Raw genomic sequence first — 13282 nt, 5'->3', positions numbered from 1 at the left:
TCCAAAGGCAAATTTCAGCTACAAAACATATGTGTCACACTCAAACACAAACCAGATAAGGGACTTCTGCAGCAGAAGCTGTAGCATCATTTGCATTCATCAGCACAAGCCCTTCTGATCCTGCCTTGGGTGCTCAGTCACCCCTGCAGCACAACTGTACTTACTGGGGTACAGCTGCTGCTTGTTATACCGGTCCTACCAGCTGGGCACATGTCCTGAATTTGCTCCTTAGCAAAACCCCATAGGTCAAAGCCATTAGTCAGCAGCCTGCAGAGGATGTTTCAAAGGTGGGCCTAGATTTCCATCTCTTATCTCTGCTTTAAATAGAAGGATATGCGTAACCCCCACAGGTTCATAGATTCAGTTTTATACTTGGTGTCTGCTTTTTTAAGTTAGTATAAAAGCTTTCATCAAAAAATAATATTTTGCAGTTATTTATTCTATGTCCTTTTATATTCATTCTCTGTACAACACAAAACATCCACAAGATTTTGTAGATTATATACAGGACTTTGAATTCCATTTCAGCACCTGGCCTCCTACCACAATACATTATTGAATGTTGCTCATCTTTTTGTTTTTTAACCTGCACTTGCCTTCATTTAAAGCTTAAAACAACACAATTGGACAGTTAAATAAAATAATGGCTAGTAGTGAAACTGTAAGCTGTCTGTTCATGTTTACTTTTTCATCTAAAGAGAGTATTTTCTGCTAGCATGACAGAAATAGCAATTAGTTCTTCAGGCCATAGAAGCTTTACTAGGAGAACAACATAGAGAAGGCTGATACTGGCTTAGTTACCTAGCTCATTTTCTATAGTCCATTCCCCAAACAGCTGCATTTTGGAAGCATTTTGAGAAATAGTTATAGTTTCAAGTCCATACTGTTATAATTACGTGGATGTTGAGTGGTTATTAAGAATCATTTAAGGCTGACAGACCATATTCTGGTCTAGCCTCTTCAACCCAGTAAGTTTGGTTTCGTTTTTTTTATGAAGCACTTTATGCAGCGAAGAAGATTTGAGTCTAAATTATTGAGAAGAATAAAAATGTAATTATATGAAGACAATGTCTTGTGCTAGAAGAAATCTCTATGCTCTCTAGAACATAGAAAGCGATTTGCACAAGTCTTGTCTTCCTCATCTGTATTTTGCATCACTTTGGGGAGTCTTTTTAGAAGTTGTTTCTACCAGATCTGTATGATTAAGCATACTAAGCTTTAGCTGGAGAACAACTTAAAACCAGCAAGATATTAGGAACTCCAAGTACAGTCACATACCATGCTTGGAAAGCATGTCATACGTTACCTTTAATCAGTCTTCAAAGCTCAGTAGGAATACGTGCTCCTTGATAGTCATTCCTGCCCTTTTGCCTCTTTTGTCTAGTGGAGGGCAAATTTCCTCTGGCATCCAATGACCCTCCAGTTGAAGGAGGTGAATGCAACATCACCTATACATGTGGGAGGTATGCTTTGTAGTATGTTCTGACTGCACATGAAGGCTCAGAAAGCTAAAAAGCTTGGAGGCTGATAATAGTCTTCTGTGACTGCAAAGGACAAACACAGATTAACCATCGTATAAAAGTGGCAGTGTGCTAGCATTTCTCCAGAAGAGCCTGATGACTCTGCAGCAGCTGTGTGTGCTGAGCCCTCCATCTAGAGGGGAGCTGCTGGTTTTGGCTATATCAGGGTAGGCTGTGCCTAAAGTAGGAAGTCAGCGTGCAGGTTGAGATCACGGATACCAGCATTGGCCATTTAGATGCTGCTATTTGATCATTAAAGATCGCTTCTGCTTTCAAGCTAGAGCTGTTCGCCTGGCCCTCCTGTCAAATATGGTGTGGTTGTTTCAGTACAACTACTTCTTGCTTTCTAGAAGTCGCCCCTGGCACGTAAGAAGACATTTGCAAAGCAGTTTTGCACACATCTCTCCTTAAAAATCTAGGTGCGTGTCATTATTCTTTTAGTAAGCACTTTCTATGTTCTTTCCTGTATCAAGGAACCTGATTCAATAGCAAGGACTTTGAAATTGGGAAAGTACAGATATGCTGTCAGCCTGACCTTGATATCCTGAAACCTAGTTAACTCCTTTTCTCCTTGCATGCTTGCCCTGAAATTTCAGGCTGGAAACTTGCAATGCACTTCATTATGAGGGCAGTTTACAGCAAACTGAACTACAGTTTGCAAACAGAACTTCCCATTCTAAACAGAACCTCCAGAAGGACAATCTTCATTTTCCACAGGGAGACTTCCCTGCATGAGTGTTGTGGCAGTAACTATTTCAAGACCAAAATAATGACCATGGGCTACACTTGCATCGTACAGCATAGAACTGGTGGTGAGGTTTGGCTAAGCCAAGAAGTCTGAAAAACTAGAAAGTGTGCAGTGCAGGCACAAGGCTGGGCTGTAGAGATGGGGGGCACAACTAGCCCAGACAGAACCATGGCAGCAGCTGGTGCTGCTCCCAGTGCCAGTGCTGGCTTGATAGGGATCTCTGATCCCATGCTCCAGTGGACCTGTCCCTCAGCTCTGCTTTGCTGCTGTAAATGGCTCATGATTTGGAAAAGATCCAAGGTATAAAGCTAAACAAATGATTGAATATAATTCCCAACAGAATGGAGAGAAGCAGCCACAAAAGCCTCTGCAGACTCAAAGTTTAAACACCAACATCTTAAATAGAAAAAGACTAATAAAATCTGTTACCATTTTGTGAATGCCAATATCACAGTGTCACTCTTTGAGAAGGAAGTTACGTATTTACTATTAGCAAACAATTTTTTTCCAGTTGCTATCTTTTCTATCAGTCCCAGTGCCAAGCAAGCCCTTTGTGTTTATCTTTGTTTTGGAAACAGTGTCTCTGTACAACTGTTCCGTTCAAATTCAGATGGTCCTGAAATTGCTTTTTTTTCCCAGAGGGGAACTGCAAAATGATTGAAGTCTTGGCCAAAAAAAAAATACATATTCTGTTGCAACAAGGTGAAATTACTGTTACTGCAGAAGCACAAATCATTCTCCTTGTAGGATTCAGCAGACAATAGCGTGTGCATCTAAGTTAGCCCCGTGTTCATAAAAAAACATATGTTGCATGGGTCACTAGAGTACTGAAGGGCAAACGAGAACATAAATTGAGTCAAATACAAACATAAGCAACCTTTGTGGATAAGCTATGCAAACAGTGAGCCCACTTAGAGCAATGAGGCAGTGATGTCTGATCCTCTCCAGAGTAGTTGTTAACCGAGGTTATGCTGAATATTTCCAGCTCTAATGGTGTGAGTAGTTAAGGAAGTGAACTTAAGACATCACAGTAGTTCACATCTCAGGCCCAAAAGAAATCCCTTAGCTTTACTAAACTGAACAAAAGCCTCATCACAAGCTTTTGAGAGCATGTTTTTCTGTTGATACTCTGAATGGGTACCTGTCTTACACTGTCTACATAAACATGTTTTTTTTTTTCCTACTATATAAGGCTTCAAAATAATTGGGAAAGTTTTTAAAGAGATGCCTTAAAGGTAAACTGGAGATAAAATCATTTATCCAATGATTAGCCAAAGTCAACTTTAAGTTTTGATGTTGTTGATTAAGAGAGAGTGGCAAAGATGCATATAGCACAGTCACAGTACATTCTTGGTCAGCTTGTCTTCTACTGCCACCTATTGAAGTGCCCAGCATCTTTCCTGTAGTTAATACATTACTTAAATAAATGTACTGCATTGGGAGATAAAGCAGGATGCCCCAATCAGTAAATATGCCAAAGAACGCAGAAGGAAAACCAAGGCATCACAGCTGCAGATTTTGCAAAAGCTTTTGATTGCAACATACCATAATTTTCTGGATTTTGAGATAAAAAATGAGGATGAACACAGACCAAAAACATGGAAATAACGTGATGCAGAATCTTTACCTTCTAAGCTGCTGCTACAGCTCTAATTTCAACAGCAGGGATACCTTTTGCTGAACTATCAAACTTCTGCTGACCTACAGAAGAAAACAGAGTGCCCACTTGCCTTCCAATATTTGGTTCGTGTTATGTTCAAAAAATTTACCACAACGCTTGTCCTTACCCCGCCTATTTTCCATGGCCACTTCTAACCCGCAGAATACCAGATAATTCTGTGTTCTGCTGTACCAATGTAGCAGAACAGTCGGTATTTTCTTAAGTTAGGAATTAAGACTTCCACTTCTCAGACAGAGAAGCAGGGCACAAAAGAGCTGAGGAGCTGTTTCCTCAGTTTACATTTTCAGGGGTTGAAACAGACATTTCTAATACCTTGAATTATTTTGCGTTGCTGCCTTGGCGGCAAAGAAAAGCCAACAGGTCCCTCCAACGCTTAAAACAAGTGGCTTACTGCAGCTTTTATTAGAATAATTACAAGTAGAAGAAACATGGCACTTCCATTTTTCACAGTGGGATGAAAACTTTAGGAAGTAATATGCTGCAAAGCTATAGCAATATGGTGGAAAACTGAACGACATTAAATAAACCAAAACCCAAGCTCGTTCCAACATGGCAGCTTCTTCTATGCAGAAACCACAGCTTTCAGGACAGCAAAGCACAACGCAGATGCAGCAACTCATCCTACAGTCAGAGAACAGTGGAACTCTCACAACAAACACAGTATCGCCTAATGTGTCCTAAGGCAGAGTGAAAGCGAAAGGTGTGGACACAAAGGTGGGTTATTCATTCAGCTAACAGTCCTGCTCAGCTTCCTTCCCTCCAGCACAGAAGACCATGGCTGTGCAGTCACTGAGCCATCTGAGCCTCCATTGCCTGGGCTGTCCATTCTGGGGCTGTCTGACTTATCTTCTCCAGCAGGTTGTTCACCTGGAAACACAGGGACTGAATCTGCTTATCCCAAGTTGGCAAAGCTTCCCGAGCTGCAAAAGGAAACCACAGAAAACAAAGTATAATCTCGGCAATTCATCACCATTGTTTAAATGCAAGTTTCACCTTTGGCACTGCTCTGACCTGCCCTGCAGCTATATCATACCCTATTCTGTCTTCAAAAATTAAATGACTTTGACTGCCTGTTACAAGCCTAAGTTCTGCCTTGCAAAAAAGCGAGCAGAGAAATTCCTGATATCCTACAAGGAGACTGACAGTATGAATTCACACTTTGATATGGATAAAAGAATGTGGAACAGAGGGACATGTGAAAACTGGTACCTCCTCTGATAAATGAGGAAGGAGAACTGTCTACAACACATATGGAGAAGGCTGAGGTACTCAATGAGTTTTTTGCCTAAGTCTTAACTGTCAGTCAGGCTTCACATATTTCTCACAACACTGAACCTCACATCCCTGAACCTCTTGGTGGGAACTCCACTGCACAGGCAGAGAAAGTCCAAGACCATCTCATAAGACAGAACATGTACAAATCTATGGTGTTGGACAACATGCATCCCAGGGTCCTAAGGGAGCTGGCTGATGTGCTTGCCAAGCTGTTCTCCATTATATATAAAAAGTCATGGCTATCAGGTAAAGTCTTCAGTGACTGGAAAAAAGGAAACATCACTCCCACTTATAAGAAAGGGAGGAAGGACAACCTGGGGAACTACAGGCCAATGAGCCTCACCTCCGTGCCTGGGAAGATCGCTGAACAGATCCTCCTGGAAGACATATTAAGGCACACGAGTGATGAGAAGCCCTGCCTGTGGCAGTGGGGCTGGAATTTGATGATCCTTGAGGTCTCTTCCAGGCCTCTTTATGATTCTCTGCTATGGAAAATTCTGCCACCTCCTGGCTACAGCAGCATACAGCATTATACAGCACACATTATGGGTAGCAGTTGTAAACAATCTGTTTTCTTTGCTAGACAGCAACTCAAAAGGACAATTCTGAATGGTACAAAACAAATAAATTAGAAAAAATTAAAAATCCCAACTTACTCTCAAAATGAACAATTCCATCAATCTGATCAATGAATCCGTTCATGCGTCCCTCCGTTATCATCTGAGAAGCGATTTTTTCTGCCTGAAATAAAAGAGAAAGAACGATATTAGGTATCTGATCCATTCTGAAAGAAGCGATAAACCATTACAAGTTTGATAGTCCTTATATGTTTTTCATCTACACGGGGATATAGGCAGAACCATACCAATAACATCTCATCATGCACCAAATGACATACTTAGTGGCATCAAAATGTTACTGTCCCTTCTATACTGTGTATCCTTCCTTCTCATAAAATGTGCTAAATATTTAACTCTGTCACGTGTCCAGTGCTGAATATTTAATTTCCTATCAGTAAACTAATTTTCCTAATATTTACTAGAGCTATTCTTACATCCCTGCTGCTTTGTATTACTTTTTCTTTAAACAAAAGGTGTTGGAAGCCATTACCTTAGCTGCAGGGATCTCTAGTAATGCTCCAAGCTCTTCAAAAGTAATATTGTTGTAAAGTTTGCTTGCAGATAGTAAATTGTGTTCAATAACAGCTCTGTCCAGGATACTGGAACCTTATGGGTTGAATGAGACAACAATTCATTAATATAAATAAGATATTTGGTTTATATCGTAGAACAGATGTAAAGTGTTTCTTTTTTTCTGAAGGTTATACACGCAAAAAGTACAGATGCATCTTGTTGCATGGCATCAGCATAACACCACAAATAAAGAAAGTGATCAGAAAGATTTCCAGTGGTAAATTCTTTTTTAATACAAGTAGCTTCGAACCTCTTATTCAGCATTCTGGGAAATAACCTTAAATGATCACATGATGCTCTTTTCTGTTACCCTTAGGGACACAAAGGGCAAACCTGGATGAACAAGCAGTGCTATGAGAGAAATACGTACCATCAGCTGTAGTTGCTTTCTGGTGAGGCATTAGCATAGCTGCAAACTCCTGCAGTTGGTTTCCACGAATAATTCTGTCAAGATACATTTTCTCCAGAATCCCATAGGCTGCAAGCTGCTGGCATCTCTCATCCTTAAAAAGCGTAGCAAGCATGCGAGAACGCTGCTGTCCTAAGAGAGCCATGAAGAATCCCCGTAAGTTGCCACCAAGAAGTTGAGTATTAGCAGATAAACAACAAAGATCTCTCTTTCTAACACATACAGTTAACAAAGTTCTACCAGAGAAGACTGGGTTGCATTCAGTTCCAAAGCACTGCTTGCCACTGACTTTATTTTGCATCTTTAAATGGCCCCTCATCACTGGCAAATAAACAAGTACTCCAGCTCCAAATTAACACTGTGCCAACAGATTACTGACACCGTGTTCACAATTCTGGATTCCTCAGCTCCTTCCCCCAGTAATGCAGAAGTTGACTTGCTTCAGGAATATGTATTTTGGGTCTCTTACACAAAAAAGTATCGTATTTTACCTGCCGATGCCAGAATAGTGCAATGCAAAGCGTGCTTCAGTGCCTCCAGTCGCTCGCTTTCATGAACTATGCTCTTATAGGACAGCTCGTTGTATCTTTGGGCAGCCTCAATGAACTTTCTTCTATAATCAAGAACTCGAGCATAACAAACCTAGAAAGAAAATGTCTGGGTAACAGAAAACAACACAGTATGGCTGCATAGTACAAGTGTGCATTAATCCCTGCATAATTAGTTTGCAGCTCCAACAAACATTTCTTTATTGCATCCTCAGCAACTCTGTGTCACCAAACAATCAGTTTGGCTTGTAAAAATCTGGTTTAAATGCTATGATAGATGATTGAAAGGGCTTCTCCCAGCTCTATTCACATGTTAAACACTGCACTTGTCTAAATGCAAGAAACAGCAAGTGGAATGTTGTACCGGGATCAAGCTGCCCTTTTGTCAGTGACACGAACAACTAGCACTTAGATAGCAATTTCTATTTTTCAAATGTCTGCTTTTCTCTCAAAAGCTGTATCAGCACCTGCTATTTCTTCTACTAAAACTTGTAAGATTTTATAAATGAGTGTCCCAACTATATACACAGTAAACCAACCAATAAGCAAAAAGGTCAATTAATTTACTGCTCTGGACTAAAGAATACTTTTGTGGATGGTATTTGGTTTTTAATTGCTCACGGGCAAAAAAAACAACAAAGCCACCCAACTCTAATAATCTCTAATATTGGACATGATTTTGTTTCTTTTCCTTTTAGATCTACAAAGATAGGGGACAATGTTTTAAGTAAAATTTGGTTATTTTGAGCCTGTAAAGCTGGTATATAATGAACCTTGGCAGGTTTCTCTCTAAATTCCAAGGAATTAGCTGCCTAATTATTGTTAAGATGTGGCTCTCAAGTTCCCAAAACCATTTAAAAGCTTTTCACTTTGTCTCTTTCAGTGTTACAGAAGTCTTGGTGGCACTGTATGAAAACCAGCCAATTGTGGAAGCATTTCCCTTCAGAAAGGGGAAATCCAAGTTAGACTACCTTATAATGGATTTGTAGCTGTTCATTTGTTGATTCATTCTGAAGAAGGGAAGCTCGATTAATATAGGCTTCTGCTTGAACTGGGTCATCATCCTCCAAATACAACCTGGCAATTTTCAGGTAGGTCTCCAGTTTATAATCCACATTGTACTGTCTGTAAAGAAACAGATAAGCAAGAGTTCAGAGATACTCCTCTACTGCCTTTGTTCTTTCCTCTTCTAAACATTCTGCTGCTTAAGCACATGGAAGCTTTTGTTTTACCCTGCTTTCTCTTTAACTAAATAAAAATGAAATAAGGAAATTTTAAAACCAGCCCCTACAAACATGAGTATAACTGAGGTTCTAATGGGCTGAAAATTTGCCATAAACGAGGAGAGACTTAGGAGCAAAAGAAACTTGCAGTAAAACAAATAGGAGTTAAATGGATAAAGCTTACATTCAGCAACTTCTACATACGTATTAAAAGGAAAGCGCTGGAAAAAATACTTAAGTGTTACTTAACCAACAACAGACTAACATCACATTACAAACTATGTCTTCATTTCAAACTGTAAAGGTCAACACACGGAAGAACTTTCAGAAACGCTGTCAATAAATTTGACTAATAAATAGTGAAAAACTTCCAGAGCAGTGTTCAGACATGACTAGAATGTTTTCTGTCAGGACAAGTCACCAAACTACACATGCATAGTCTGGCTAATGTGCACCCCCAAACTTCCCACTCTCTGGTCCACTTAACTAAGGAAGGAGCGAGTGTATTACAGAATGCAGAACTGTGACTAGCACATTACTTACTTTTGCCCTGTTTCTAGAGGGATCCCCACCAATACTTGTGCTGCATTTCTCCAGTCTTCTTCTTTCTCATAGATGGATGCAAGATGTTGCCTTATTGAAGCAACCTAGACAATAATAAAGTCACAAGGAAACATTTTAAAACACAAAACTATTCAACTTTTATGTATTCACCTTACTCTTCCTGTACACTAGCCCCACTAGCCCCAGCGATGTGACAACTTTGCAGACACAGCAACTTGGACACATGCAATTCTTCCTGCAAGAAGATTTTAAATCCTCGGTTGAGACTTAAGACAGAGTTTTTTCAATTTCAGTGATTTGAAGTATTTCCTAATAGGCTTGCAGCTAAATAAAAGGAGCTGGTCTTTATGAAAGGATAAGCAGTGACTTGTTCTGAAACTTTAAAAAAGATGAAAGAGTGTTTCTGAGAATCACAGCACCAAGATTCATGTGCCCTCTCATACCAAGCCTATGAGATACAAATGAGGTGAACTGTGACAAGGTCTTAATACTGAAACTTAGATTTTGCACAGCAGCTGCCAGAAGGTAAAATATCAGTGGTACAATCTGGGTGTTGTAAGAAAAAGTGTGGTTACAAAAAGAAATCATCTCGCCTTGAGGGTTTAATTTATGCATAATCATTGTAACATATGGGTAAGCTTGTTCAGTTTGGATTTAGAATGACAGCTGCTTAAAAAGACAAAAGATAAACAGACATAAATATAAACTATGACACAAACTGTCTTTTCTTCTTTAGTACTAAATCCTGTAGGCTTGTTACATAGTTCAAGTATTCTCAAACAATAATGAATAATAATTGAAGAAAATCTATCAAATTCAAAACAAAGCAGTACATTCAGTGAGTAACCGCAGAATTGGAATTTCATTACTTCTTTTTTCCCCAAAAAAGTGATTTTAGCTTAAATATATATTAAGATACATAAGCGTATATATCCACACAGGTCATTTTTGCTTTGTTTTGTTTTAATTAAAGAACAGCTACTTGACAAAACAGTTCTGTCCTTAGATCATCTGCCTGCTGCCTCTATTGGGTAAATGCAATACAGTGAGCCCCAATCTGTCTCAAAACTGTGCCTCCAGTTGCTCATGCATTGTCATAAGAAGCCATGGCTTCATAAGAAGCCATTTTCTGGCAGCAGGGGAACAACATGCCTAGCATCCTGATGGAGAGACTAAGTCATTATCGTTTACATGGTTCTAAATGCTTATTTTATATGAATAATACTGAAAAATCGGCACAAAGTAGGAATGACCATTTTGATTGGTACTTCTGAAAATTAATCAGCAGTAAATTAAAAAGGGAAAAAAAACCAACAAAAAACTGCAGACCAAAACCCCCCATCAGTGATTTCTCACCTGCTCTTCAAATGAAATGACTCTAGGCTGTATCTTTTCCAAGGTGAAGTGGTATATTTCTTTGGCCGTGCTGTCAGGAAGACTTGGAAGATGGGTACAGAAATCTGTCAGCAGCTGACGTGATATCACTAGGCTGACATTCTCGTTCACCACTAGTTCACAGACACATGAAAGAAAAGCACAAGATGGATGCAGTGTTTGTCAACACCTTCAGTGTAGGTGATCCCTTGCTAATCAATAATTTACCTTTATATTAAATTTAAGTAATTCAAATGTTTAAATATCTCTATGTCAGTCAAGGCACATTATTTTTCCAAAGATAAGTTTTATTCTCTCAGAAATTGTTTACACTAGAGGTCACTAGAGTTCTAACACCTGACAAATAATGAATTATTTCTCACTCTGATTTATAAAGATGTTCCATTCTGAATCACTGTCCTCGGTTGCTATAATACCTTGAACAAAATAAACCATTAGGCTCAATTTCATTAATTTCATAAAATTAATTTCATAAATTTCATAAAAGATAAAAGAGGCATAATTTCTATTTGACCTATTCAGTAGGCCAAATATACAACACAGTACAAAAAACACCTAACCATTTCTTTCTGGTCATTTTCCAAACTAAGCAGAGACCCAAGAAGGGAATTATTAGTTTAAAGACTGCTAAGTGTCTAGTAGTTTTAGTCTTTAAATGATTACTTTACAATATTACCTTCAGATGCTGTCACACTGACAAGCTAGAAAGTTAAATTAACTTAAAAATTCACCAACTCCATTTTCCCATAGCTTCTGAATATGCTGCATGTGGTTTCCCTCTTAGTCTTGTTTAAGTTCCAACAGGACCAAAAATATCATACATAGCTTCATGTAGACACGACAAACATGTAATTTCATGGATCTCTGGCTTTCACTCAATATGCATCAATTACATCAAATGCACTTACTTGCTTCTACAAAAGCTTTCAAAGCTTCAAGTTGTTGTGCACCTGACAGCTGAATTGCTTTTTCCAATATTTGACGGTATCTGTTCACAAGAGAAAAGTAAATAAATAAACACATGTACCTGTGAGATAGCATTTTCAGTCACCATTCCTGCTTTTATATATATGTACATGTATATATTTATCTTTGAGGTGGAAATGTTGTTTGTGCTCAAGTGCCTGGAACACTCACCTGAAATGGGTACCTGGCTCTTTTTAAATATCAGGACTAAACTATCAGATAACAGCTCATTTTGTTATCTTGTACTGCTTTGTGTGATTGAGGTTTCAAACTAACAGCATCTTCATGATAGAGGAGTTCTCTTTTACCATACAAAGGTGCCAGGGAAAGAGTAAATAAAACTACATCCTCTGTAGGTGAGGATTACTGAAATAGGAGAAAGGTTCAATCTGCCACATTCAGTGAATACAACAATCATAAGAAACATTAAGGTTAGAAAAGTCCTCTTAAGAGCACTCAGTACAAGCCTAACCCCAACCCATCCCTGCAAATAACATCCCTTAGTGCCACATCTCCATGAGACAGTGACCAATGCCTCACTGCTCTTTTGGAGTTTCCTGATATCCAATCTGAACCTCACCTGGTTCGTCTTAAGGCCATTAACTCTCATCCTATCGCTGCCAGAAGAGGCCAACCCCTGCTTCACTACAACCTCTTTTCAGGCAGTTGTAGAGATAGATAGTCTCCCCTGAGCCTTCTCCAGACTCAACGATACCGCTTCTCTCAGCTACTCCCCATAAGCGATCCTAGTTTTCATGCTTTGTAAAACCCAGGACAATTGCAGACCATAATCTCAGGGTGCAGAGTACTGAAATGGAATAAAAACTTCTTTCGACGTTCCCCTCAAAAGACAGACTGAACACGATCACCTTCGTAGCTTTTTCGTTTTAACCAGGAGCGCTAAATGCAAAGACGTTCCTCCAGAGAACTAAGCACTGGGACTGGAGGAATTCCAATCCATCAGAATCTGGCACTGCCCTCGAGGAAGGGAAAAAACCAAACTCTGCGACACGCCGCACCGTGAGCAGCCAAACACGCCATATCAAAAGACAGGCGTGTAAACTGAACAACAAAAAACGTTAAGGGGGCTTTCACGGTGCCCACAGCAGCACAGGGCCCATCAGCACATCGGGGCCAGGGCCGCAGGGACGACGAGGCGGCCTTAAGGCCTTCTCCAGAAATTAAAACCAAGCTGTAAGAGGCAAAACCGTGAGGCCGATCTCTCTTAATTTTCTTCTTTCTTTATTCAAACCAACGCTTCATAAGCGTGGCCCTCGGGCCACAGCCACTCGGAGCCGCTCCCCCAGAGCCCGGCGCGGTCCGCAGCCCCCACCCACCCCGCCCCACCGAAAAGGAAACTGCCGCCAGCACTCACTTTCCCGCCAAGTCCTTGTGGGAGCCGCTAGAGTTCATCAGCTGCGCCAGCTCCTGCCGCACCGCCGCCGCCATCTTCTCGCCTACCATAGAGCGGCGGCGCCGGCCGGCTAGAGCGGCCGCACGGTGAGGGGGGTGGAACCGGAAGCTCGGGGAAGCGGGAGGGGGGTAAGCGCTGCGCCGGCGGTTGCCAGGGCGCCGCGGCGCAGTATTATGGGATGCGGCGGGGGAACGGCGCGGGGCGCGTGATTTTGAACAAACGCGGCGGCTCCTCGCGGGCACTGCGGCCGCTGCCGCCGGGCGCGGCGACGGAGAGCGGCGCGGAGCGAGAAAGAGGAGGAGGCGGTGGCAGCGGAGCGCCCGCCCGCCCGGTGAGTGCCGAGGGG

At 40.8% G+C, this 13282-nt stretch overlaps 2 protein-coding genes across 5 annotated transcripts in view; one reads left to right on the top strand and one right to left on the bottom strand.

The window, feature by feature from the left end:
• Positions 1-4317: 4317 nt before the first annotated feature.
• Positions 4318-13174, bottom strand: COPS4 (COP9 signalosome subunit 4). Its single transcript, XM_072335179.1, has 10 exons — positions 12898-13174; positions 11465-11544; positions 10518-10669; positions 9141-9244; positions 8346-8499; positions 7318-7468; positions 6788-6958; positions 6335-6450; positions 5881-5965; positions 4318-4869 (listed from the first exon to the last, which is right to left on the bottom strand). The coding sequence occupies exons 1-10, from the start codon at positions 12984-12986 to the stop codon at positions 4736-4738; spliced, it is 1236 nt and encodes a 411-aa protein (XP_072191280.1). The 5' UTR covers positions 12987-13174; the 3' UTR covers positions 4318-4735.
• Positions 12905-13282, top strand: part of LIN54 (lin-54 DREAM MuvB core complex component) — a 37572-nt gene continuing 37194 nt past the window's right edge. For 3 of the 4 annotated variants that reach the window (XM_072335178.1, XM_072335177.1, XM_072335174.1), the window contains exon 1: positions 13117-13267. The gene's annotated coding sequence lies outside the window, so the exon portion shown is untranslated. Of the gene's footprint in view, positions 13023-13116; positions 13268-13282 lie in introns of those variants that run through there. The other variant, XM_072335176.1, reaches the window with a different exon arrangement.

Source organism: Excalfactoria chinensis, chromosome 4, assembly GCF_039878825.1.
Source record: "Excalfactoria chinensis isolate bCotChi1 chromosome 4, bCotChi1.hap2, whole genome shotgun sequence".
Lineage (NCBI taxonomy): Eukaryota > Metazoa > Chordata > Aves > Galliformes > Phasianidae > Excalfactoria > Excalfactoria chinensis.
This window is presented reverse-complemented; position numbering and strand designations above follow the sequence as displayed.

What these genes read in the sequence shown, in the direction of transcription:
- COPS4 (XM_072335179.1), bottom strand. Translation starts at nt 12,986, where the DNA reads ATGGTAGGCGAGAAGATGGCGGCGGCGGTGCGGCAGGAGCTGGCGCAG. An exon ending in GAAAGCTTTTGTAGAAGCAA is followed by an intron (nt 10,670 to 11,464) that starts GTAAGTGCATTT and finishes TCTGTGAACTAG; the next exon opens with TGGTGAACGAGAATGTCAGC. An exon ending in CCTCTAGAAACAGGGCAAAA is followed by an intron (nt 8,500 to 9,140) that starts GTAAGTAATGTG and finishes GTTTCTTTACAG; the next exon opens with ACAGTACAATGTGGATTATA.